General features: G+C 41.5%; 2 protein-coding genes across 5 annotated transcripts in view; both read left to right on the top strand.

Annotated features, from left to right (window-relative positions):
- The window catches only part of LOC119556000 (rho GTPase-activating protein 15), a 28,056-nt gene extending 17,002 nt beyond the window's left edge, over positions 1 to 11,054 (top strand). For 2 of the 4 annotated variants that reach the window (XM_037867732.1, XM_037867733.1), the window contains 5 exons: positions 960 to 2,234; positions 7,824 to 7,998; positions 9,550 to 9,577; positions 9,687 to 10,178; positions 10,329 to 11,054. In XM_037867732.1, the coding sequence (XP_037723660.1) occupies positions 960 to 2,234; positions 7,824 to 7,998; positions 9,550 to 9,577; positions 9,687 to 10,178; positions 10,329 to 10,512 (2,154 nt within the window). In that variant the 3' untranslated portion in view covers positions 10,513 to 11,054. The remainder of the gene's footprint in view (positions 1 to 959; positions 2,235 to 7,823; positions 7,999 to 9,549; positions 9,578 to 9,686; positions 10,179 to 10,328) is intronic. The other 2 variants (XM_037867735.1, XM_037867734.1) reach the window with 1 other exon arrangement.
- A 10,658-nt stretch (positions 11,055 to 21,712) lies between these two features.
- LOC119556887 (glycoprotein-N-acetylgalactosamine 3-beta-galactosyltransferase 1) lies at positions 21,713 to 23,675 on the top strand. The gene is made up of 4 exons (XM_037869365.1): positions 21,713 to 22,361; positions 22,706 to 22,814; positions 22,867 to 23,148; positions 23,388 to 23,675. The coding sequence occupies exons 1-4, from the start codon at positions 21,781 to 21,783 to the stop codon at positions 23,571 to 23,573; spliced, it is 1,158 nt and encodes a 385-aa protein (XP_037725293.1). The 5' UTR covers positions 21,713 to 21,780; the 3' UTR covers positions 23,574 to 23,675.
- Positions 23,676 to 26,816: the final 3,141 nt, after the last annotated feature.

Raw genomic sequence — 26,816 nt, 5'->3', positions numbered from 1 at the left:
CTGTGCACTTGATGTTGTTGCGTTTCATTGCAGTTCAAAATTGACTAACGGTTCGCGTGCGAAAGGGATGCCAATGTTCGATTGGCCATCGGAACACAAACACAGACACACACAAAAAAATAAACAAACAAACTTATCTAATTAAAAACAACCATTAAACACTGAAAAAATGTGAAGGAAAACAAACAAGTTTGCAATGAAAACAAAAGATAACTATAAAATAATCAGCGTTTAATTAACGTTCTTTTTTTTTGTCAATATTTTGTTGATTTTTTTTACAAAAGTGTTGGCATATTGGAAAAAATGTGAAATTACCATGATGCCATTATGAAAAAGTTACATGTGATTGAGATTTCCAGTGTAGAGGTGTTTTATGGAGTTAATTCATTGCTTTTTATGGGCGGCATATTAATGATAATTTCCACCCAAAGCGGAAGAGGGGAAGCCCTCTGCTTAATTGCTTTGGTTATTTTACTTAATTAACTAATCAACTGGCTTAAAGTGTCTGCATTTTGTTGAGTTTTTAGTTTTTAAAGAATTTGGAAAGGTTTTATTTCTTAAAATCTTAAAAATCTTGAGATATAATCACATGATAATATGATATGTTCTTAAATAATATCATTATCACATGATAATATGATATGTTCTTAAATAGTATCATATTATCATGTGATTATATCTTAAGATTAACTCTTAATTCCAAACTTTAACAAAAGTTCCTAAATAATATCATATTATAATGTGATTATATCTCAAGATGTTTAAGATTTTTTAAAATTAAACCTTAAAAAGGCTTTAAGATAAACACCATCAAAAGCTTTAAGCCCTTACAAAGAATAGGAAATCGTTCTATAAGTCAATTTGAAAAGCGCGTGAAACCCAACAACCCAACGAGGATATTATCCAAGGACCCAAAATGCCAACATGAAACCAACCTTTGTTTGTACCTGAACTTCCAGAATTGCGTGATCAAAGTGCGACGTCCGGCGCCCAAAGTTCCCGTTCGTAATCCCAACACTTCGCTGAGCAATCCCCGCCAGACGGACGAAGCGCTGGCCAAGTCAAATGGTCAGGACCAAGACGGCCAGGACACCAGGATCAACTCGCTGGCCGAAGAGAATCACCAAACCGAATCCCGTGTTTCAGAGGAGGAGGATGAGGAGTCTATTTACCAACCCATTTGGCAGTTCAAGACCCTGGAACCTGCCGATCAGGAGATCATCGAAGCCCTACCTCCAGGGGAGGAGGATGAGGAGGAGGACGAGGACGAGGAGGACGACGACGAGGACGAGGAGGAGGATCTGAGAGGATACGAAGAGTTGCTGCCCTCCGACGCCGATGCGGATGCGGATGTGATGGCTCTCCAGGCGGCGGCCGTCTTTGCCGCCGGCGTTCGCCACAAGCTCTCCACATCGACGCTGACCAAGCGGTCCAAGCTGATGCTGCCCACGCCCCTGCCCTCGCCCACCGCCTCCATGGACCAGGGGGCGTGGGAAACGGACGTGGAGTTCATGTACTCGCGGGAGACCAAGGATGCGAATGTGAATGCGGAGGCGGATGGGGATGGGGATGCGGAGGCGGATGCGGATGCGGATGAGACGCTCAGCCTGGGCAGCACGGTGACGAACAGCACGGCAACCCTGGGTTCCATCAGTAGCACTGGCAGCTCCCGGTTGCAAGCTCCTCCGGCGGACAAGAGACCCGCGCAGATTGTGCCCCTGGTGCATCCCATCCTGAGGAACATCTGCATATTCTACAGCCCAACGGATCCCAAGAAGTATAGTGCTATATTCTACGACTACCATCGATCGCATGTCCACCAGCGGTTCATGACCCGCATCCGTCGACCGGCACCGCCACCGCCCGTGACCCAGGTGACCCCGGCCACAGCGGTGAACCAGTTGGTGACCGCGACAAACCTGGTGACCCCTGCTACTGTGGTGACCCCTGCCACCTTGGTGACCCCGCGCAACGACGACAGTGGCTGCAGTTGCGAGGCTGAGGATCTGGAGGACCCTCACCACCGCGCCGTGGCCATTCCCCAGCCCCTCAAGGAGGAGTGGGAGCGGGCTGTGCTCGCCGCAGGGGCGGTGGGCGGCAAGAGGGGCGTGGCACCGCGAGCGGGACGCAAGCTGAGGGTCCGCTCCAATGCGAGGCTGCTGCTCACCGATTCCGTGCTGGCCTGGCGGGAAACGCTGCAGGATTTCCATTGCTGCGAGGACGAAGAGGACATGGTGAGTGGGAAGTCCTTGAAAAGGGATCAAACCCAATATATAAGCTTTATTTAAGATCAGCCATTTCGATTCCTCTAAGACATATCTTTATATCCATAGCATAAAAACCAAGCATTTTCTTTTAAAAATAGTATCTCTTTTTGAGTAATAATTATTCTATGCAAAGCTATTCCGAGTTAAATCAGAAAAATCTTAATTTTCGCTCTAAAAGTTAAAAAATCACCTGGGAAAACATATTTGTATAACACACATTTGTGGAATATAACTCACATTTGTGGAATATAACTGACAACGGGTCGTATGAGTAATTTTTAAGGAAACTTTCACAACTTTTAAAATATTTTTCTTTTTATTTGGTATACAGTCCTTGTACACCGAGATCTACCAATTTTAAGTGTTAGAACTAGATTAAATTCCTCTAGAACTAGTCTAAGGCCAACCTTATAACTAAACATTTCATCTGAGAAATCTTATCTTATTTTAAATGATACTCCATAAAAAATAGGTATGATTTCTTTAATACCTCAGAATTTTGAATTTCTGAATTAAGTGACTTAAATGTTTTGCGAACAAAACTAAACAATAATCTAAAAATGTGTAGTAGCATTAATACTTGTTTTATATAAAATAAAAGGTTTTTTATTACCACAGACTAAGGAACTTCAGAATTAATACCTTAGCTATCTCTAACCCTGGTGCAAATAGTAATAATAATCTAAAAATAGTTTGTTGTATCAAGCTTAAAGTCGTGACTTAACTTTAATTACCTTGATTTAATCAATTTAAAGATTGAATTCTTTGTTGTTAATCTGTAGAGAACACCTAAATAACTGAATCAAACTAATAGTCTAGAGATTGAACATTTCTCGCAGTGTACTCTTGTCACTCGCAATTTGCCATGTACGTTCTCTCAGTTTCTTCGTATGGCCATTGTTTCCTCACTTGTCACTTGTCACATCAATTAAACTCGGCAAAAGTATCTGTATCTGGGTATCTTGGTGTTCGTATCCCTTTCTCCCCCGGGCACAAGGGTTCATGCGATTGTTTATGCTGATCTATGGTCTGCGAACCCCTCTTCGAGGGCCTGAAAAAGTTACACAACCTTCCGTTGGGGGAGCAGCGCTATTGCGAAAATACCCTAATCGCACTGGGAGGTCTCGACCGAGGCATTTATAAGATACACCTTTTTGTAGATACACAATGTGGCAATTTAATTGGCATTGCTATCACTTTCTTGAATTTATTAGGCATTTCTGTGGTTGATGAGTGGAATTTCAAAAACATTATAATCTATATTATTCTAATACTGAAAGATTTATCAATTTACCTGGGTTGAATTAATAAGTTATATATGTGTGGTTGATGGGAGGATTTTTAAGAACATTATAGTCTGTATTATAATATATTTTATAACACGTTATATAAGAGAAAACCCTAGTTTATCAAAGGTTAATTTTTTAACAATTTGGTTGGTTATTAAACTATAGTTATATACGTGCGATTACTTGAATATTATTAGTCATCCCTAGTTTGTCAAAGGGTTTTTTTGCTAATTGTTTTTAACAATTTTTTTAATCCAGGGAATTTTTAAGATTCTAAATTAAATTTACTGATGTGCTGATTTCTTATGTTTTTATATAATGGTGTTTCAAAGGGTTTTTTTGTTAATCGTTTGTGTTAGTACAGGGCATTTTTGAGTCTATCGAAATGTATCTTTTTGCTTGAAATACCTGGCGATTTGATTGCACTTTGTTTATAACGCATATCGTACTGAGGCTTGTGTGTGCATATGTGCAAATTTACAAATTCACAAACTTACAAACTTACAAACATATGTACGTGTGCCGCTTTCTGCATAATGAATTTTTATTTATTTGCCTCTCACGTTTGTTATTTTCAGTTTGCTGCATTTGCCGCTGCATGTGAAATTCCATAGAAATTCGCGGGGAGAGTTCAGACCCCCTTCTTTCGACCCCTGGTGATGCCCCGCCCCTGTTTTCGTGAGCCCCAACATGTTGATTCACATTTCGCGAACGACAATTATTTATTTATTTTGTTTTATTTATTCTCCCCCTTTTTGGCTTGCATATATTCTGCCGTAATATGCATATATTGGTAGAGGTATCTACACATGTGTGTTTGTTTGCCTCTAAAGTTAATTTTTTGGATTTTTGTTATAAACTTTGGCAAACCGGTTCTCCGCTTGAGAGGCACATTTGTTGATACCCTTTGAGAGGGTATACCATATACCATACCCATATATGTTATAATCGATCTGTTTCTGTAGATTCCCTGTGATTTATGTTACTTTGCTTAAGTATACGTAAAATTAAGAGTTTTTAGAGGAGCAAAAATAATCACTCATTTTTATGGAGCATTTTTAAGTCGGACTCTGTGGTTTTATTATTCGGCTTTTCTTGTGCGTAATTTCCTGCCTTCGAGCCTCGTTCACCGCATTTATCAGCACTTAATTGGTAAATCATTAGTCAAATATTTTCGTAACTCTTCTTCGTTCTGTTACCGCCTTGAATTTGTGGCTTTTTGGGGCCCTTCTCAGAAGTTCTGCTTCTGCACCAACTTTAATCGCTGGGATTGTAAAAATCATAACGGAACTCGAGTGTTCCATAAATAAGTCGGCGATATGTGTTTTCAGATATGGTTGCTTATGCATATTCAGAAGATAAAATGTTTTTTATGGTGTTTAAGGGGTATTTTGAATTTCTCTTATACGGTGTACAGTATATGACACATCTCAAGAGAATTATAGGGTTTTTCCGAATCAACAAAAAAGTCTCTTCAAGTGGCCTTATAGACCATGTCAGAACTGAAGTGGCAAAGTAAATTTATTTAGTTTGTCAACAAGCTTGGAAAACACGATCTCGAATGGGTCTTGAGATGAATCGAAAGCAAAGATTGCCCACGCAATCGAAAAGTTTTGAAGGCAGGCAAGCTCCTCTTCCCAAAAAAACCAACTAAAAAACCACAACCAAAACAAAAAGGTCAACTGAGCCTGAGCCGCCGCCTTTGTTTGGCTTTCGGATCATTTGTTTATTTTCCGCGGTACGGTTCAGTTTTTTTTTTTGGTTTTTTCGGTTTGGTGTGGCTTTTTTACAGTGAATCATGTGGCGAATGGGGCGATACGTGTTTGTATTTAGATATAGAGACACACCGATACAGTATCTGCGGGCGCGCGAATAGAGCGAAAATAAAAATAAAGCAAAGCAAACACATGTACTAGTACCATTCGAGGTCGTATCAATTAAATCGCTTCGGTTGCCTTCTTTTTTGGGGCTTTATTGTTACCATCTATCTGGGCGCACATAAATTTCGCTTCCATTCTGCATTCTCGCCCAAAAATCCAAATGTTTCGTGTTTCGTGTAAACCGAAAACGAATATCGAAACTACGCAATATTGGCGAATTTGTTTACTAAATAGTCAAAATACTCGCGCACGGAAACAAAAAGCAAATTAGCCAAAACAAATTCAGTCTAATCAGTTCGAGCGGCGTGGCTCGACTTCAAATTGCCAGAATTATCAAGTGCTAATTGGGGGTGAACTAAAATATCCGATATTCATCGATCGATTTCGCTCGAAAGACATTTGTTTTGAGGTTTTGTTTATTTGACTTGGCTTTGTTGATACTGCCAGCAGACTTTCCCCCATTTCCAGCTGCAATCCAATGAGGCGGAAACAAAGGCGATCAAAGTACACTTTTAATTGGGGTTAACCAATATACCAATTAGTCTTAATATTTTGTGGCAATGGATCGGGGTCACCAAGCTGCGTCTTTAGTATTTTTACAAATATCTTAAGACCTATAGAGTGGGAACTTGTAATAATATATAATATACATACGTAAGAAATCCGGCCTAAGGAAAAGCCCCTTATTAAGTAATAACAAATATGATCGATGATTTGTCATTAAACAGATGTTATCACCGGGCTAGTTTAATTTTCCAACTTGGGGAATTAAGAATGCCTAAATTCTGGGAATCGCAAAAAGTGTTGCTTTTGCCAAGGGACTTTTTTTTTAAATTTGATTTGGAAAGGCAAACATATGTGGTACCAGACCGAATTCAGGGGAACTCCAGGTGCCAGTCCGAGTTCGCGTACTGTAAATTTTGAGGATCTCCGGCTGTGTTATACAGTGGAGCTTCCCTAAGAAAACATACATACGGTATATCAATATATAACCCCTACTTATGTTTGTTTTAATACATTTCTTACAGAAAGCAAAGAAGTTCTTGAGTTATATGTTTTAAAATTTAGTTAGGAAACTTAAAATGGTTCTTAGGCTGGCAGTATAAATAATATTAAGGCAGTATCGCCCAGTTAAATTAGAGTTAGCAGAGCTTACCCGTAGATATATATGCCATATGGGGTATAGAATATCCCACTTTTATGTGTCGCCGATAACCTGAGGATTTTGTTTATGTTGTCGCCAACAGAGTTGGGCGTACGAAAAGGGGGTGGTGTTGGGGGGTAGCAGCTGGTGGGCGGACAGTGGGCGGTGGGCGTGGCGGCGGCGATAAATGCATCGGCAGCGACACCTTGGGCCGTCACTGTTCGATTAAACGTTATCTCGGACGCTTGCATTTATTTTCCGTACCGTTGCGCGATTTCTTACAAATCGAAATCAATTTCTTATCAGAATTGTTTTTTATTTCTGTTTGCGTTCCGTTCCGGAGAAAGAGATAGCGTGCACCGCAGTAAAATCGAATATATACACATATATAGATATAGTGAGGGAGCAAGAGAGAGAGCCCGAAAGCCTAGCGATAAGAAATGGCAGGCAGATTCAATCCCAAGCGAAGGCAAACTACGGTGAGCGATGGGTGGAACCGAAAAGAAACCCACCGAGGAACAGAACCTTCCCCGGAGTAATGGGGGTTACGGTCTGAACAAGAAAACAAAACGATTTCGGGCACTAATTCGACAAACAAATACCCCACACAATGGGGTTCTTAAATGTTTTAGTAGGGGAAAAATTAGGGACCCTGAAAAGTTTTCTTATAATTTTCGGGAACCCTACATATATATAGAACTTCTGATACTTTTTTGGGAACTTGAAACATTTTAACTTATTATATAATCGGTTACAATTTGTAATGATACACCTAGTTAAGAATTCCAACCTAAGATATTTATGTTTACTTCCGAATGTCAATGAAAGAATGTTTTTGACCTCCAAACGTTTTTCTACGAACCTCCATATTACTAGAGATTGTTATACATTTTCTTGCCTTAACATTATAATCCCCAGAATTTTACTATTAGTATGCTGATTATTATATAGTTGAGGGACTTAAAATCTTCGCATAAACAACACACCCTAAAGCTGGTTTTATAATAGGTACAAAAACGAACAGAAAAAAGAAATAGACATCGACAACGGCACGAAAAGCTGCAATTAATTTGCAGACGTTACTTGGATTGTCGGATTGTGTATCTGTATCTCAATTGTACGCTCCCAGAGCTTCTGGGTTAGATTGCCTGCCTTCCCCCACCTTCTTTAACCCATCTTTGCTAACTTGAATACTTTTGCGCTACGTGACTCTGACCAAATCTCCCAATGGTGTGTCTTCCAGATTGTGCCAGTGACTGACATTCTGCGGGCGCAGCAAATCCAGGAGGACAATGAGGTGCAGCAGACGCAGCAGAGCGCGAACCTACCGATCTTCAAGAGCGTCTCCATCGGCAATCTGCTCGATCTGCCGGGCGAGGATGACAAGAAGTCCATGAAGAACCGCATGCGAATGAAGTGTGAGTATTGCCCGGGGATCGGTGGGGAAACTATTACTGAGGAGGTTTTTATATGGGCCTGAGAAAGACATTCATTGGAATTTGTTAGGGGGTCAGGTCTTAATGGCATTATCTTTAAATAGATTTTAATAGCTAGATTTTAGTACAACTAAAATGAATTTAAAATATGAGATGATCCATTATTTGGAATAACTGTAAACACGTACTTGCCATTTATTGGGACCGAGAGTGGGCACCAGTTTTCGTTGGGTTGGCTGGCAGTTGTTGTTAGAAATATTAGTTTAAACATAAGGATTGTTTGCGATAAATAAGAGAAATTTTGTCTGGTATATACAAGTATATATCTAATGTAGCCCAGTTTCAATAGATCTGCACAGCTGAGCTGTCAACTATTTCTAAAACAATTAGTCAACGCGATCGGTGAGTGCATTTAAGTCCGCTTGGCGGCAGTGTTTCCAACTACTTGACTTCCATCGATGACTTTCCTTCGAGTGAATTTGCCACTAACCGGTTTAAAGAGGGCGCCCGACTGTCTGCACAGAAACGGCTGCTCTTGGAACTGCGATTCCAAGTAAAAAACAACCAAGGCCAGTGGAAAAACCAAGCACTCCAAAAAAATTGGACTCTAGAGATGCACTTTTTTAATAGATTCTGGGCTAGAGCAAACCTCTTTCTATCTTCAGGGAGAATTGACATAATATTATGAGATAACATATTATATATATTTTTTTTACAATTTTCATTTTATAATTTTAAAAAGTATCTTAGTTCTTTTTGTATTTCAAACATTACATAATCCTTTAGGGCCGTTCTGAAGTGTGAAAACCCATTACAATTGAACTAAGCCGCGTAGTATAAACCTCTAGTTTTAAATCAAGAACCTTACATATATAGACATTGGTTCTAATTTGAAAGCAGATTCTTTAGAGCCATTTGTAGACCTCGGTGTATTTTTTCTGAGTGCACTACCAGCATTTGAGGCTAGGCTCGTCGCAGGCTGGCCTTTTAAGGTCGCTGCGGCCCACACAACGACTGGGACTTCTATCTACGGCCACATGAATGGGAGTGCGAAGACGAATACTAGAGTCTCTCCCTGGGATTTTGGTTAATGAAAGCTGGTTTCACTTTTTGCCGGACGCGGGGACGGATGGCATGGGATTTTGTGTAGCTTCGGCTGCTGCCTCGACTTTATTCGGATAATGCAAATGAGTCGCCCATGAATCACAATCTCGGTAAGGCGAGGAATGCTTGACTAACTAACTGACTGATTGACCGACTGGCTGACTGACTGACTGACTGACTGACTGATTGAATGACTGGGGCTGTGATTTCTGATTTTGCGTAGGCATTAAAACTCATACGCAATTCGCGGTCGGCTTGCCAGTCAGTCGGGAGTGGCACAATTCCCGATCGCTTCTCCCGTTGAGATGTCAAAAGATGCACTGCTCTTGGACAGGCGTTTGTCGCAATACACCCAAAAACCCATTCCAATATAAGTTGAGCAATAATTTTTTATAATTTATCCTTCCATGTTTGGGACACGCAATACAGTCGCCGTCAACAGCAATGTGTTTCGCATGTGAGTATGGCTAAATAAAGTTGATTTGCAAGATTTGTCACAATTTCGGCACTCAAGTTATGTAGTTTCAAATCCAGAGAATGTATCTAATAAATTTGTATGCCTGCAGCAATCGCTCGCCGAAGACGGAGAAGAAGTCGCGTCAACGTCGTGGCCAGGTGAACAGCCTGTACTTGGATGAGCAGAAGTATCCGCTGTTCGCCGCACCACTCAGCGCCCTGGAGCTCAACATGACCGACCATCCGAATGTGCCGCGATTTGTGGTGGACATCTGTGCCTACATCGAGCAACCGGAGTGCATCGAACAGGACGGACTGTATAGGGCATCTGGGAACAAGGTGCTGGTCGACGAGCTGCGCAAGAGGCTGACCCACCTGTACGATCCCCAGTGGCTGAAGACGGACGACATCCACACGCTGACCAGCCTGCACAAGCAGTTCTTCCGCGAGCTGACCGCTCCGCTGATCACCCAGGAGGCCTACGAGCGCCTGGGACGCAGCCTCAACGACGAGGCCGCCATCGAGCGCATGAGCCTGGCCTTTGACGACATGCCGGAGCCAAATCGCTCCACTCTGCGCTTCCTCATCAAGCACCTGACCAGGTGAGTGATTGAAGACTGGTATTTAAGAACCCCAGCTAGACCATGTGATCATGCATCATTTAATGGTCATGTCTGTACTATAATATGGCTTTCCCTTTTGCCTTTGTCTGTTTATAGTCATTTATTATATTACCCATATCTGTATTCCAGAGTTGCCGCTGCCAGCGCTTCGAATCGCATGCCGTCCACCAATCTGGCCATCGTCTGGGGTCCCTGTCTCCTCAGCGCCAATCAAATCCAGCTGGACATTGGGCGCATGAACATGCTGGCCAAGGTGCTGATCGAGAACTATGATCGCATCTTCACTCCGGACAACGAGCGTCTCGTTTGCTAGGATGCGCCACGTCCGCCACGTCCGCCCCTCCGCTGCCACGCCCACACAACTCCACACACACACATCACACTGAAAACAAGCAGCATCGATATATAAGTGCCTCAAACATCAGAAATCATCACGTCTCCACCCTTCTCACCCTATGTCTTACATAATAATAATAATATTTTTTTTTTAAATGTTTTTTTGTCAGCTTTAATTCTATGTTTTCCTTCGCTAATTTTAATACTTTTAATTACTTTATTTATTCATTGGAAATGGGAGCTCGCCTAGGCGAACCCATCAAGAAAATACTTACCAAAAAGACAGTAGACTAAGTTATATTACTAAAGCAGAACCAATATCAAGGCGACGAACTTTGTGGCGGTACAGTGAGCCCTGCCTGCGGCCAATTCAATAACATTACGATACGTTTTTGTTGTTTTGACATCACACATGAGACGCAATAGTCGCTGCAAACTGCAACCGTGAATATAATGTGTATTTATATATATTAATTAATAAACCATATGACATATACGAATAAAGTCCAGTACAGTAGATAGGCTACGCCAATTTTTTGTTTAAAGATGCTTGGGAGCATGAAAGCCAAAAAATTGTATATTTTCTATATCAATAAATATGGAATAATTCTAAAAGATATTTTGGATTGTATTTAGATTTGGCTATACCATATTATAAAACCTCTTTTCGGGATTTTTAATACTTATAATTTATTTTATACCGTATTTTTGGACTTATCGGAGAACTTTTGCCTACTTTTGGGCTAGATTAAAATGGGAATGCTAAAACATATATAAGTCGGATAATGGAGTGGTCAGTGCTAGTTCGGAAATAGTTTTCCGCCATGAAGGTTGTCCCAAGCCTCGTTCTATTATGGACTTCCTTTATAGCTATGGTGAGTGCTTGCTAAATATTACCAGAATCAGCCTAATATCATTAAAAATATTTCAGTGCCTTGGTGCTGAGGATTGCCTGAACCTGCACAACTTGACCAGTGCCCAAGTGGAGGCAGTCGATCCATCCGCTCCCGTTTCCCAAGTTCCCTTGGTTGTCAAATGGGTGTTTTTGTCTAAAATCCTACTACTTATTTTCAACCAAAAAAATATGTATTTTGGCAATCATTTTGCGAAATAAGGTCGGAAAAGGGATTGCCATACCTCGTTGAGCTCGTAATTTAATTTCCAATCGACTGGCATTGAAATTTGGAATCTTTAATTTTTGACCAATTTTCACAAAAATAGAAGGGGTTACCTTATGAAAAATGCAAAAATTACTCAAAAAATAAATTTTCGCAAAAGTGATGGAAATCGTTAGCTTAGGTTGTTAGCTACTCGAGACAGTCGGTCTTTCAAATGTGCGTCTCTTTTCGACCAAGTTACGATAAAAAAACCGACAAAAATATGGGTGTTTCTGTCTAAAATCCTACTACCTATTTTTAAACCAAAAAATGGGTATTTTGGCAATAATTTTGCGAATTAAAGTCGGAATAAGGAATGCAATACCTCGTTGAGCTCGTAATTTAATTTCCAATCGATTGGCATTCAAACCTGGGAACATAAATTTTTGACCAATTTTCGCAAAAATAGATGATGTAACCCCTTATAAAAAATGCGAAAATTGCTCAAAAAATAAATTTTTCCAAAAGTGACGGAAATCGTTAGCCCAGGTTGTTAGCTGCTCAAGACAGTTGATCTTTCAGCTGTGCGCCTCGTTTTTACCAAGTTACGATTGAAAAACCGCCAAAAATATGGGTGTTTTTGTCCAAAATCCTACTACCTATTTTTCAACCAAAAAATAGGTATCATTTTGCGAATTAAAGTCGCAATAAGGAATGCCATACCTCGTTGAGTTCGTAATTTAATTTCCAATCGATTGGCATTGAAACCTGGAAACTTTAATTTTTGACCAATTTTCGCAAAAATAGATGATGTAACCCCTTATAAAAAATGCGAAAATTGCTCAAAAAAATAAATTTCCCCAAAAGTGATGGAAATCGTTAGCCTAGGTTGTTAGCTGCTCAGGACAGTCGGTCTTTCGGCTGTGCGACTCATTTTGAGCAAGTTACTATTGAAAAACCGCAAAAAATAGGAATATGTCTGTCTGAAATCCTACTATCTATTTTTCGACCCAAAAAACGAGATACTTTGGCAATCATTTTGCGACACTCGACTATAGCGTTTACCTACAAATATTTTGGTTTGTGACAAACTGCAGGATCAAATGTGAAATATGTTGAAAAATAATTGATTTTTATGGTATTGTAAATAAGCAAAAACTAGGAGAAGCATAGTAAGATAATATGTAAATATGCGCAAATAAATTTGAGAAAATTTAGCTTTTGCTGGCGAAATAAATATGAAGTGTACACATGCATAGACGAGTGCTGGGAAGGCAAACATAACATTTTGCCCCCGCCCCTTGAATAATATTCGGCATGGCAGAAGATATAGAAGATGCAATTTAAACATAATTGAAATGCAAATCGCAGACTGGAAGCAGAACCAACTTCGCAGGGCGGATGTGTGGAAGCAATAATGAATCCCAGTCGACCCCACAGGATGCGGGGCAAATTTCAATTTCAATTTTCCCAGCAAATCATACGTAAAGTTTTGCCAAATACATTTGGGCCGGGCCGAAGGGGGCCGAAAAGGGGCCACAAGGATATGTCAATGCAATCAGTGAGGCATTTGACTTGGCCTTTCATCAACTCGACTCAACGCAGTCGAGTGCAAAGGACACAGGACGCAGGACGCAGGACACAGGACCCAGGACACGAGTTCCTTGGGCGACACTGCGGCTGCCACAAAACTTTTTGCTGGCCAATCACCAAGAAAGCCGCCGAGCAACTGGCTTTTGGTTACTGGTAACTCCTTACTGGCAATAATACACCAAAGTAATACTGCAATAGAGGGGGCCGAAATTAGAAATCATTTTGACCGGCCGGAAAAAGGGGGCGTTGCGCAAAGTGCTGAAGTCAGTGGAAAATTTGTGGGCAAAACATGTTGATGACAGGCAAATATGCTGTAATGCAATTATGGAAGCTAGTGCTACCAGGATAGCGATTTAATTGACAATGCAAATTGAATCAGCATTTGTAACTCTCTAATCGAATTAGCTACGTAGAAAGCGTCCTTTGCCGCCTGCCCTATGGTTAGGGTTACGGTTACGGTTACGGTTGGGGTGACGGTTAAGGGCTAAGGGTTTTGCCCACACTGGCCTCGCCTTTTTTCGCCCTGCTCAGCAAATAAACTTTGCGTTCTCATTGCGGCAGTCGACTGCAGTTTCCTCCTGACCACACAACCAAAAGTCCCCAGCAGCAGGAGGAGGAGATGGTCCAGATCCGGAGCCAGGCCGTTGAGTGGACCTAACCACTGGAACGTGCCTTAACTTATAAAATGTTGCCAACTGCTGCCAATTGCAGCCAGTCCAAATGACTCACATCTCTTGGCTGCAATGTTGTCGAGAAATTCACAAGGAGTATGCCGATTTCTCAATCTTCGGGCCGAGTCAAGGACTTTATAAGGCAGACGGGTGATACCTAATGAATTCAGGTCACATCTTGGAGTTAAAAAATCCTTAACCATTCCCAATCGGCTACTTTGAGAAGTTATGTATCACAAGTAAGCAAAGATTAATTTTTTATCTATATATCATTTCGAAATTATTATTTTTTTAAAATAATTTTAGATGGAAGATATATCTTTTGATATTACCGATAGGTGTAAGGGGAATACCTCATCGTGCTTGAACCGAAGTAGTTGGCCTTTTCGGCACCCCAGCCCATCGTTTCCTATAGAGCCACTTGAATGAGGCCCGCCACCTGTTGGCGAATTAGGGCGCAACACTTGAGAGGGGTCGCCCCTCCGGAATTCAAAGGACCTCTGCCCGAGGCCCTCGGCTGACAATCCCGACACTAAGACGCTGGCAATGTGTAATAACTGGCAGCTTGCGATGAAGGACAAGAGCGAACCGTGGGACTTAGTTGGGGATTGAGGATTGGGGATTGGGAAACCGATGGGCATGGGGATGGGGACTCGGTGGCTAAGAGCTGGGATGACAGGACGCTGAGCTGGCAGAGAGCAGCAGCAGCAGAATCATCATCATCATCGTCAGCAGCGGCTAAGGATGTGACAATGCTGAGCCCGTTTGACATGAGCATGATATAATAAAAACCGCAAACAAGTAATGCCTACGGAACCGCAGTCCTCTAACCAAACGACTCCCGAGTCCCTGGACCAAGTCGATGAGATAACAGCAGCAGGCCGGCGAATAGGATAAAGGAGGTTGGCGAGGGGATGACTACTCAAGTGCTGTTGTCACAGCGCTACAGTCCTGCATGTCGTCCGGCGGTCCTGCCCCCACATCCTGCACCTGAAAAAAACACCAAACAAAGTGGTAAAATGTTAGTGCTTATTACGAAAATTTAATTTTCTTAAATACCATCAATGACATTTTGAAAAAACTATTTTAAGCTGAGCAATTTGTAAATACTTTTTCAAAAATGTCCTTGTCTTTGTATAGCCTTATCCCAAAAGAAATATGAGCTATAAGGATTTTGTTTCTTAGCTATCCCTAGGAACTTTTTACTAATATGGGTTTTTCATTTTGGATTTTTAACTTATACCGAATTCTGTGTGTATATAGAGAAAACTGTCAAAGAACATTGTTCTTGAATTAAGAACATTGTTCTTGAATTGAGAACATTGTTCTTGAATTGACAACATTGTTCTTGAATTAATAACATTGTTCTTAAATTGAGAACATTGTTCTTGAATTGAGAACATTGTTTTTGATTTAAGAACATTGTTCTTGAATTGAGAACATTGTTCTTGAATTGAGAACATTCGTTCTTAAAAACCGTGTAATTGAGTTTATTTAACAACTTTTTGATAAGTATACACTAAGGACTGAACTAATAGTCTATTTGTACATATAATGTACTTAAGTACCGTCAATTCAACTTGATTTGAGCAAAATAAAAACATTTTCAACTTAAAAATGTCGTTCTATTTTTAAGAACATTTTCAACTCAGATGAGAAGGTCAGAATTTTCTTTGTGTAGGAGCTATTTACTAATTTGGGTTTTTCATTTTGGATTTTTAACTTATACCGAATTCTATATGTACTGATCACACGGAAAATTCAAGTAGCAACTTTATTAGTTGGTTAACCTCAATAGGAGTGACATTAAATCTAAGTCTACCGATCGCACGGAAAACTGAGATATTAACTTTATAGTATTTCGCACAGTGTGCTCTGGGGCCAGTGGGCATGCCGTTATCCTTTGGCGTGATTAAGCCACAAGTGCGTGACATTTTAATGCGACATTTATGCCCGGGACAAGAGATTATTATTGGAAATGCGCGCCCGGCTCGCGTGACAACAACAGGACAATGGCGAAGGCAATGGCAGCGGCATAAACATAAACCGCAGGAGCAGCGAAGGAGCTGCAAGGATAACAGCACAACTTGCTTAACGCCCTGGCCCACAGCTTATTTATTTATCTTCCCCGGCTGACATCCGAGTGACAACTTTTGTTCCATCCCTCGTCCTTCGAGGGGGGGAGGGGGGGGGGCAACTACGTCTATGTCCTGTCACAGTCTTCAGACATTTCTGAGCCACCTCCCGAGAATGTGGCTGAAATCCTGGCAACATATTTAATTAAAAGCCAAGGCAACCGGCTGACAAATGACAGAGGGATCAGCTGAAAGATGACTCACTGAGAAGGATCTGCGAAACGCAGAAAAAACCAAGGATGAGTAGTGAACAAATTTAACTAAAATACTTAAATATATATTTAAGTACCCCGCAGGGAAAGAGCAGAAATGAAATGGATACCTGGCAAAAGAATACTGGCGATGATAAGTACTCGCAGCTGTAATCTCACTCCTAATTAATGTCCAACAATGTGGAGAGCTCTATAAATACAATAAAATCCATAGCCAAAATGACTTTTGGCATCGCAAAATAAAAATAATAATAACAAGTAATCGATACCCCAGTGCAGCTGGCATATCCTGGCTTTAAGTTGTTGACCGAGTCCTTTTGGCTGTTGGACAAACATCGAATGGGGGATCCGGTAATCGATCTGTTTGAGTACTTGTTATCGATAATGACGGGCTCTAATAATAATAATAACCCAAGCTGCAGTATAGCACTTTTACGAGGCTTAGTATGGTGTGGGTGCAAATTGATGGCTGCTGTTGAAGCGGATAATAACGAAAATATGACATTTAATGCCCACTAAGGGGAACTGTTTTTTCCTTTGATGGGACAGTTTTTCTATTTTTCAACCTGTCAGAAAGGTGATCCGTAATCCCTACAAGTATTCCTAATAAGTTATGCATTTTATTTGAACATATTGAAGAAACATAGCTCAGTTTTATTAAAATTCCCCGCTGAGCTTCTGATTTCTGGCTTTGGCAAATGTTTGCCAGATCAACATCCCCATCCGCGTTCAGAGCCACCTTTTCGTGCCGCCTGCAGCTGCTGAAATTAAAATCGAAATCATAACATGTCAACACATTTTGTAATGCAGCAAACTAACCAAAAATAATAAAAGTCAGTTTCAAAGGCGAGGAAAAAAGGGGTACAAAGGGGTAAAATGGGGAAAAAGGGTTGCCTAGCAAACAGGGGAATAATGCAAATGCAAATGAATCCGCGACAGCGGGATGTCGGTGGTGGTGGTGTTGGCCAGGAACAGGTGTTCCACTTGCTTCTTTATGCCAATAAAAACGGTTTGCATATGTGTATGTGGGTAGCTCGGTATAAAAATGTAATAACAAAGTTGGCGGCGCTGCTTTTTATGGCCTTTTTGTCATTGCGTTTTGCGTTTGTGTGCAGTAAAATCTATTTACCCAACCTACGCCCTCCATTTTAGCCCCCTCCTTGCTCGCCTGACTTTTGTGTTTACCAGCAAAATGCCAATGGACACAATGTTCCCACAAAAGGGTGGCTCAACTTGTCGGAACTCAACAATATCCCAAATATCTGCAGTGGTCAACGAATGTTAAAGAAGATATTTACATTTACTAGCTTTTTAGCATTTTTATACTTCTTGTTTCGTCATTATACTCCTAAAGATGTCTACAAGTATGCTTTTAACCACCTTTTGTTAGACTTTGATAGTATTTTTAGAATTTATCCCCGAATCGAGCCACCCTACAGCTCGGAATGTGTGTTTGGGGTGGACCGTTGTCATATCAGTGTGCTAAAAGTAACCGCACGACGCTGAAAAGTATGCAATAGCATTGGCATTCCCCCTGCTGCGAGGGACTTCAGCTGCAGGACGACGACCAGTTCCCGGATCCGTACAGCTCGCAGGTCCCAATCCCGAGTTTCCCGGCTACCCAGCTACCGGATCCGGGTCCCAGTTCCATGTGCATTGGCATTGCCGGCGCCCGTCAGCGTTTTCATTTCAAATTCAAATGCTGTTTGCATAAAAAACGAGCCAAGACATCGAAAGGCATCACGTGCCCAGGGCACTGGCTCCTCCCCGGCCATTCCGGCGGAATGTGGGGCCAAAAAACTGCTGGAATCCAGGAGGACCCCCCTCCCCGTCGTCCGGTAGTCCGCCAAAGTAGTGACAATAGCAACAAACGGATGGCTGCAGAGATGTATGAACGAGCAGTGGGTGCACATGGAAAAAATTACCATAATGTAAATACATATCAAGTTACATAATATTACATCCTGGAGGAAAAGTATCGAGAGGGCGCCCCAGAAATATGAAGTTTTTAAGCTGATAAGATTTAAAATAAAGGGTTTAAAATAAAAATAAATCAATATTACCTTACAAATCGAAATAAAATGTATTAAAATAATATTTTATATCTAATTTCCAAGCTTTCTATCTATATTCACACCTTTATTAATTTTTATATTGGCTTTCAAACACAGTGACAGTCATATTACAAATAAAATTTAATTAAAAGAAGCAAATAGAGGGTATTTTGTATTACTTTAATAATTTGTAATAAGAAAATAATGCAAGTGTGGATGGTTTTTCACCGAGCTGAGTGGGCCAAGTGGGTGGACTGCGGAAGTAGTGTCGTTGGCCTCCATTTCCCGCCCGAAAAAAAATCGAAGCGAAATTGCGAAAGACGTTCCATTTGGCGGGAGCGAGATGGCCAGAGGGTAAGAGTGGGACGGGGCGATAGCCAGCTGGCAGTCGTTTTGCATGTCCGTGTTGGGTTAAGTGGATTGTTTACTTTGATTACAAAAATATGGCAAATGTTTGCACGTTTGATGTCTCACTGTGTGTGTGTGTGTGTGTGTGAGCGGTGCAGACAGCTGCAGTGGTGAGAAAGTTCGATCGTGATTCCTATATAGTCGATATTATTTTTACACATTTTTCAATATACTTTGAGTAGTATTTGTTGGTTTGTTCTATAATGTAGAACAAAAGAATCATTTGCCGCCAAAAAGTAGGCAACGCTTTTTGCAATCGAATTGGGGCAAAACTTAAACCAAAATCTCTTAAGTTGATATTTAATTACGAGATATTCTTAAAGCACCTTTAATAGAAAAAGCAGATCAATTTTGTCAGGAAAATTCCTTCATTTTAAAATCCTGAACGCTCAGAAGTAGGCAATAAATAAATCGGTAGTCTCTGCATTTACTTGTACTACGAAAAATAGTTCGATTTCTGGGATTTTTTTTATATTAAGGAAAGGTATCATTTAATTTCTGTTTTTGGTGTCTTAAAGAACATTATTTTAACTTTTTTTAAATCTTAAAAAAATATTAAAATTATTGGAGTTATAGTTAAACGAACCTTTGTCGATTTCAAGTGCCTTGAGGATTTTGGGAGAACGGTTTATCCGAAATCAAAAATGTAAAAATCTTTTGTTAGTTCTATCAATTATCTTGAAACGAAGAAATTTTGTAAATTTTATATTTAGGTTGAAGAAGCAAATGTTTTAAGAAGCAAATGTAAGCATTATAGACAGATTAGACTAAGCTGCCACGCTAGTCAATCAATAAAATATGAAGTATTTTATTTTATTTCCAGAGGTATATCCCCCGGATGGGTCCCCTCACGCGGTCATCTCTACTGCCAACAATGCTGCTCAAGCACACACTCATATTTACATTCAAAAAAAGAAAGAGAAGGCGAAGAGCGAAAAGGACAGATAGAGAGAGAGAGAGAGAGGTACAGCCAGACAGTGAGACAAATGGCGTTTGCCTTGGCGCGCTTGTAAAATCCAAAAGCTAACATTATTACAAAAAATCTGCAGTTATACATTTGACTTTGGTTTATTTTTATGATTTGCACACAGTTTGCAGTTGACCGACCGACCATCGCAGGACCTTCTGGTTGGCTGAATTTCTATTGTATTGGGGCTGCGAGAACCAGATGGAAAGGAACTGTTGATTGTGAGCCAGTGTCGTCTATAAGGAAGATTAAAACGAGAGGAAATCGAAGGGATGCATTGTCTTATTAATTGAACTGCTCTTGAAGTTGGCAGTTTCAGTCAGCTAGTATTTATTATTATAAAAAATCCCATCCTAGTCTTATAAATATATGCACTCGTCGCTATACAATATTATCTTTAAAAAGTTATAAAGCTACCGCTCAAAACTGAGAATTAAAGCGCAGCGAAAGCCACTTGGGTGACACCTATAACATTTCTTATCATTTCATTTTGATAATTGTTTCTTTTTTTTCCTAATCCTAATTGCTTTCAACTGAAAGAAACGACGAGGTATTATATACGTATGTTTTACGAACAATTGCTTTAGTTGCCTTTTATAAATGTATACAATATATATTTTTGAAGTATTTATAAACGGTGTACCCATTACCTAAAGGCAACCCCCTCGACCGCCGCCCATGGTCAGTTGAGCACCATGTGGGTCACGTCATCGAAAGGTCAAAGGCATTCATCAGTCCGACTTTGGCACCCAGCCCCTATTTGCATTTCATGTTGAACTGTGTTTGCCCTGGCCAAAACTAATTTTGACAGGCAGAGAGCGAACACAAAAAAAAAAAGAAGGAAAACTCGCGAGAAAAGCCGCCGCTTTTATTGGAAAAATTTATATTTGTTTTAGGCGCTGGGAAATCGCAGCGGGGTCACGCCGCCCACAATGCCAAATAGTTTTCATCCTTAGCCGCTGCTGGCTGCATTTTATTTTATTAATGGGAATTTGTTTGCCGGCGGAGTGGAGCAGTCGAGGATTGGAGGATTGGACGATTGCACAGTGGATTCGTCCAGGATGCGACCAGGATGCCGCCTCGTCGCTATTATGGCAGCCATTTGTTTGCACGCGAGCAGCCGAGTGCTCCGAGTCGCCCCACAGGGCGTATGCGCTATATTATTTTTCTCGCCCTGTTGGCGGTCTTCTCTACCGTGCCACGCCCCCGCCTTCGAGAACCGTCCAGGCAACGACCACATGTCGCTCATGATTAATTGAAAGATTCTCTCAACTTCAACTGTTTTCGGGTTTTGCGTTCGCCCCCCCACTCTAAAACTCCCTTTTTTATTATTTCTATATATATTTTCCTATGTTTTTTTTTCCCAAGGAGCTTGTTGCCCTGTGTGTTTGTCCAAAGTGTTTTGATTAATGAACTATGCTGAGCGAAATTTAAATAAATTTCCTGGAATATCGCTAGCAAAATTTCCATCGAGCTGGCGTGGTAAACAATTAGTTCGAGGGACTAACTGCAGTCTTTCCTTAAAGTTCTTAAAGTTCTTGAGGGGTATTTTCATATTATAATGAAATTTTCATGCAAAAATGAAACGATTGCAGGGTATGATGTTATAACACATGGTGGAGCCATGTTTCTAGGAACAAGTTCCTTTAATTATACTGTACTTGTAGCATTTTACAAATAAAACTAGAATAGGTTTTATAGCATTTCGATTTCGGAGCAGTAGCATTAGCAAGAAGAAAAACTATCCAATTAGTATATCATTATAATATGATATCTTTAGGAATACAATAACCGTTTCTTTAAGTAATGGTGATATGATAATAATGATACTTACTTTCTTTCAATCTGCTAACTACCTTTTGAAGTATTAAAGTGTAGGAGTTTAAAAAAAAACACCATGTTGATAAGACCGTCTTCCTGACCTTATATTTTCTGATGCATCTGCTCTCTCTTTCTCCCGCGGTTCCCCGAAAGTCGCTTCCCGTCTCTCTTTCCCCAGCGGCTAATAGACTAATGGAGCATACTTGCTCTGCGATGTTCCCGAACCAAGTATCAGTTTTTGGCCGCCACCTTGTCTTATCTTTGGCGCAGCACCCCGGTACCCGATTATGATAAGGGCTCAATGGTGGTGCTTGCTAGTGCTACCCGCTCTTCGGTTCAGTATCGTAATGGACGGGGAATATATCACAGTGGAGAATCCATCGGCTTTTGGAGCGGTAAGTTCGGGGAAACTCCGTGCCGCCCCGCGTATCCGCACCAATCATCTGGCCCTGCTGACCCTTCTGCTGGTCAGCCTGGTGATCATCCTCTACGCCTACTGGGATGTGATGGTGCTCACCGCCGGCTCCTTGCCCCTGGCCAGGGTCGCCATCCCCAGCTCCAGTTACCCCAATGATTCCAATGAAACGCTGGCCGAGCAGCTGTACCGGGAGGTGAGGATCCTCTGCTGGGTGCTCACCACGCCCAAGTACCACAAGTCCAGGGCCGTTCACGTACTGCGCACCTGGGGCAAGCGCTGCAACAAGATCTACTTCATGACCTCGGAGCCGGACGACGAGCTGCCCACCGTGGTGCTGACCAAGCCGGACAAGTACGAGGTCCTCTGGGGCAAGACCAAGGAGGCCTTTGGCCACATCCACGAGCAGATGCGCGACCAGGCCGATTGGTTCTTAAAGGCGGATGACGACACGTAGGTCAAGTATTCGGAGAAGGTTCTTATGGTTTTGGGGACTATCAGGTGGGGTATTGATTTGATATGGTTTGTAGATCCACGTGCATGCACTTATCATTTTCTGACTAATTTTGTAATTTGTGTGCTGCTTTGTTTGATAACTACGCTCAAAAAAATGTTCTTGCTGAATTTGAGAAATTTCTATTAAATAGAAAAATGATGTGCTACTAAGGAATATTTGTTCAATCTCTTTTAAAATTATAAAAATCGCGGTCATTAACTTCAAATACAAATACTTTTTTGAGTGTTTTATCAGGCTTCTTCTTCTAATCTCTTTTTAAATAACTCCGCCCCTTTCATAGCTACGTCTTCTTGGAAAACATGCGCTACATGCTCTACCCTTACTCCCCGGAAACGCCTATCTACTTCGGATTCAATTACAAGATGGTTGGCAATCACCAGAAGAACGAGGTGAGCCACAAAAGTATGTAGTTGAGTGATAACCCCAATCCGATTTGGCCAGTCGTACATGTCCGGCGGCAGTGGCTACGTGCTGAGCCGCGAGGCCCTGAGGATCTTCGCCGAGGGCCAGAACGACACCACTAAGTGCCGCCAAGAGGACGATCATGCCGAGGACGTGGAGATGGGCCGGTGCCTGTTCAATCTCGGGGTGAAGGCGGGGGACTCCCGCGACGGCCAGTTGCGCAACCGCTTTTACCCGGTGGCCCCCTTCGTGGCCCTTCTTTCGGGCAACATGGGCCTGGACTTCTGGCTGTACAAGTACGCCTACTACAATGCGAGATCGGTGAGGTTTAGATTAACTCGGAAATCAGGAGAAAATATTAGGACTTGCTTATTTATATTTGTTATAAATATTTTAATATCACCACAAAAAGAAAATGTTATATCTTGAAGCACGTATAATGGGACTAGTATTCGGTTATTCAAATTTACTTTTATTATTCTTGTTGTATTATACAGTGAAAAGATGTTCCATTCTGTACAGCATGCTTTGAAACTAAATCTTACCCTTTTTTCCCGCAGTGCATGGACTGCCTGTCGGAGTACCCGGTGGCCTTCCACTACGTGAACAACGAGCAGCTGTACGTGTACGAGTACTTCAACTACCAGTTCCAGCTCGCCGGAAGGCAGCAGGTGCCGGAGCGGCTGCCCAAAAGGATCAGGGAGGAGGACCTGGTCATCCCCGAGAGCGACAACACGGTGACCTAGGCGCTGGCCCTTCGCCCTCTCCGCCAGCGAAAATCTCCAGCTTTTTCATCCATCTCTCTTTTTTTTTTTGTTTGTATGCTTATCGTATATTTAATAAATTATGGCTATAAGGCGGACGTGCCAAGGCTGCCAGATGCTCTTCTGTTGCGACCCTCGTCCTTGCCCGATCCACGTCCTAGTTTATCTATTCATGTATTTATTATTGAGCAGCTCGTGGCAGACGGGCCACACAAAGGCGGCCAAAGGACAATGCTGGCCAGCAGGGTGGACCTTAACTCGAGCTTTTCACTGAGGACTCGAGAATATTTTTATGTGTTTCCCTTTTGTTCCAGTTGACTATGGGTAAAATAACTAATCATTTTAACTGGAACTATCGCCCAATTTGAAGCGCTTACTTTTTTCGGTGTATTGTGCTATGAATTCCATATGCTATTTATTTGTACATATTTACTTTTGCCAATTAACACAATTAAGAGTCACCCTAAGGACCTGGGGTCCACAGACACTTATCCTGGAATGCGAATCGGGAAAATCGAACCTGACTGCAAGGAGTAAGCCTGTGGAACTGCAGCTTAAAGGGGCATCGAGCGATTTGCATTAGTTTGTCAAGTTGATAACATATTGAAGGAATGCAAGTCACTACGGATTTTGTGGCATAAACAAGAAAATGATTGAATAAGTGTAAAATAAATTATGTGTGGTTATAATACCCATTACTCGTAGAGTAAAGGGATATACTAGAATAGTATCTCCTCCCATTTATATATGTATATTTCTCAAATCCAAGGGGGCTCTGACCTAAAATTCATTCGACAAACTACTGTCAATCCTCTCTCGCCTAAGGAATGTTCACATTTACTTCCTAACCTGGACTGAACACAGTTTCAGAATTTCTAAGGATTTCCTAAAATTTTTTACCAGCTTCAAAAGTTTGTATTTGCAATCGCACATTCTTCACTTTGGAGCCAGTGGATACAATGAAACCGCAGGAAATGGGTGACGAGGCTAAGTCCGCGGATAAGATCGACGAGAAACCGATAAAACAGTCCGCTGAAAAGAAGGAAGAACGCTTCAAGCAGGAACTACCTCTAGGCGGTAAAATGTCCAAGAAGAATCACGAGATGGGGGACTACGAAGAGCAGAAGAAAGGCCCGGAATCCGGAAGAGAGTCCCCAGAACCGTGCCTGGGCTGTAAGAGGCGATCCCTTCAGCGACAACTGTCCGAGGTATTGAAGAACCACAAATTAATCTCCGAAACGCAAAGGGCGTTAATTCAACAGATGTACGATCCACCTAAAGTACTAAAGAAGCCCATCGAAGACCTCAGAATGGCGGCTGATGGCTTTATTGATTTCAGACCCATACCGAAGGAGGATCGCAAAGAGATTATAGAAATCATCGACAAAATCTGCAAGAAGCTCTACGAAATGATCGCCAAGATTGAGAAGTGGATCGAGGAGGATAGCCGGATGACCATGCCGCCGATGAGCGTAATGCCACCGAATCTGAAGTGGGAGCGCCCCGTCATCTGCTCCATGCTCCGCTCCACGAGGGCACCCAACTTGAGCCGCAAGGCCGTGAAGAAGGTGATCACGGGCCACGACTTCTAAGGTCCCACCATTTAGAGAACAAGGATGTTACGGCCCAAAATTTAATTTAGTCAATCGGTATCTTGTACTTAACTTGATTCGGTGTAAACATATTCTTGGCAATTATATTTCGTTTAAATGTATTACAGTACACAAATGTTTTCCTTTGGAATTTCAAACAAGGTAATTGACAGGTAATAGGATATTTTCATACATAACCACTTAAGCTTGTGAAATCATAGTTCCATAATCTTTAATGATTTTCCTGCCAATGGTTGTCAAAATCAACAACAATCAACAAGTACCATTCAATAATCGACAGTTAATTCTCAATCAAAATGTAGCATTCAGCATGCAACATGGTACTTGCAACATTTAACAACCAACATGCAACTTGCAATTTGCTAAATTAAACAAATCACAATCACCCAGAAAAAACCAATATGCGACATGCAACAAACAATATATAACATTAATTATGCAACTAACAACATAGAACATGTTAAATGGCTAAAATGTAGTAAATGTAATATTATTAAAATTTAATAAAGGCCACGTCTTCGATTACACACAACAGGTGCCTATAATTCTCAATTGGTTCTAGCTTAAGATACATGACCTAGGTGTTGTGACAGCCGAAAAATCAGTTGACCATATATTTTCGCGGGTGATCTAAGCAGTTCCAATGTTAGTGTGTATGTGCTTGTGGATTGATTAGAACCCTACAATTTTGGGAGATATGAGAGGATGTCGTCATACCGAAACTGGACTGTAGGGTGGAGTACATCGTGGATCTTTCCAGGTATGTACCTTAAGCATTAATAAACTAAATTAAATAAGTTAAATTACCTTTAAACAGACAAGAAAAAAGCTTCGGGTGTCTGATAGTCGAGGCCGTCAACTATACCGTTTTCTCTGGTTATATTTAAGTTTCTATATTAAGTCAATAGAGTTTAAGCAGTTGCTTCTACTCTCTTCTTATTCAGTGGGTCGCCATTAGGATTATGCATTCATTGGCTTATGCCAAAAGCCCAATTCAAGGCACTTAACTCTCATTTTCGCCGGCTGCTAATTAAGGTCAATGCTCTTCTCGTCCCCCTCCCAAATTTTCCACGTAGCCAGCGAAACACACGCATTTCAATACTCGTTCTCCCAGGCTAATTAGGAAATCTGCCCACCCACCATCCTTGGAAAAGTCGCGTCAAATGCGAGTGGCATACGAATGGGAATCAGGAATGGAAATGCGTATTTCCCCAAAAAAGAGAAAAAAATTGGGGAAGAACACTTGCCTCTAATGCTTTTTGTGTGGTGGCTTTTCCAAGGCAATCTGCAGGATAGGGGGGCGCTCGGCATTGTTTCACTTGGCGACCAAGACAATATCCGCTCGTAAAAGTGGTCCCACCTCGTCTCCTGGCTCCTGGCTACTGGCTACTGGCTACTGGCTACTGGATCCCGGCTCCTGGCCACTGTAATTAATACCAAAATAATTGTATTTGGATAACACAAACGTAATCAAGATTAATTGAGTAACAGCAGGTAGTTTGCATAATTAGAGCGCAGACATTGAACACCCCGTAGGACCGCCCGCTCTTCCCGAAAGCATAATTTGCAATTTCAACTGTCTGCCCACGGAGCCCAAAACCAAAAACCCCCT

Source organism: Drosophila subpulchrella, chromosome X, assembly GCF_014743375.2.
Source record: "Drosophila subpulchrella strain 33 F10 #4 breed RU33 chromosome X, RU_Dsub_v1.1 Primary Assembly, whole genome shotgun sequence".
Classification (NCBI taxonomy): Eukaryota; Metazoa; Arthropoda; class Insecta; order Diptera; family Drosophilidae; genus Drosophila; species Drosophila subpulchrella.
This window is presented reverse-complemented; position numbering and strand designations above follow the sequence as displayed.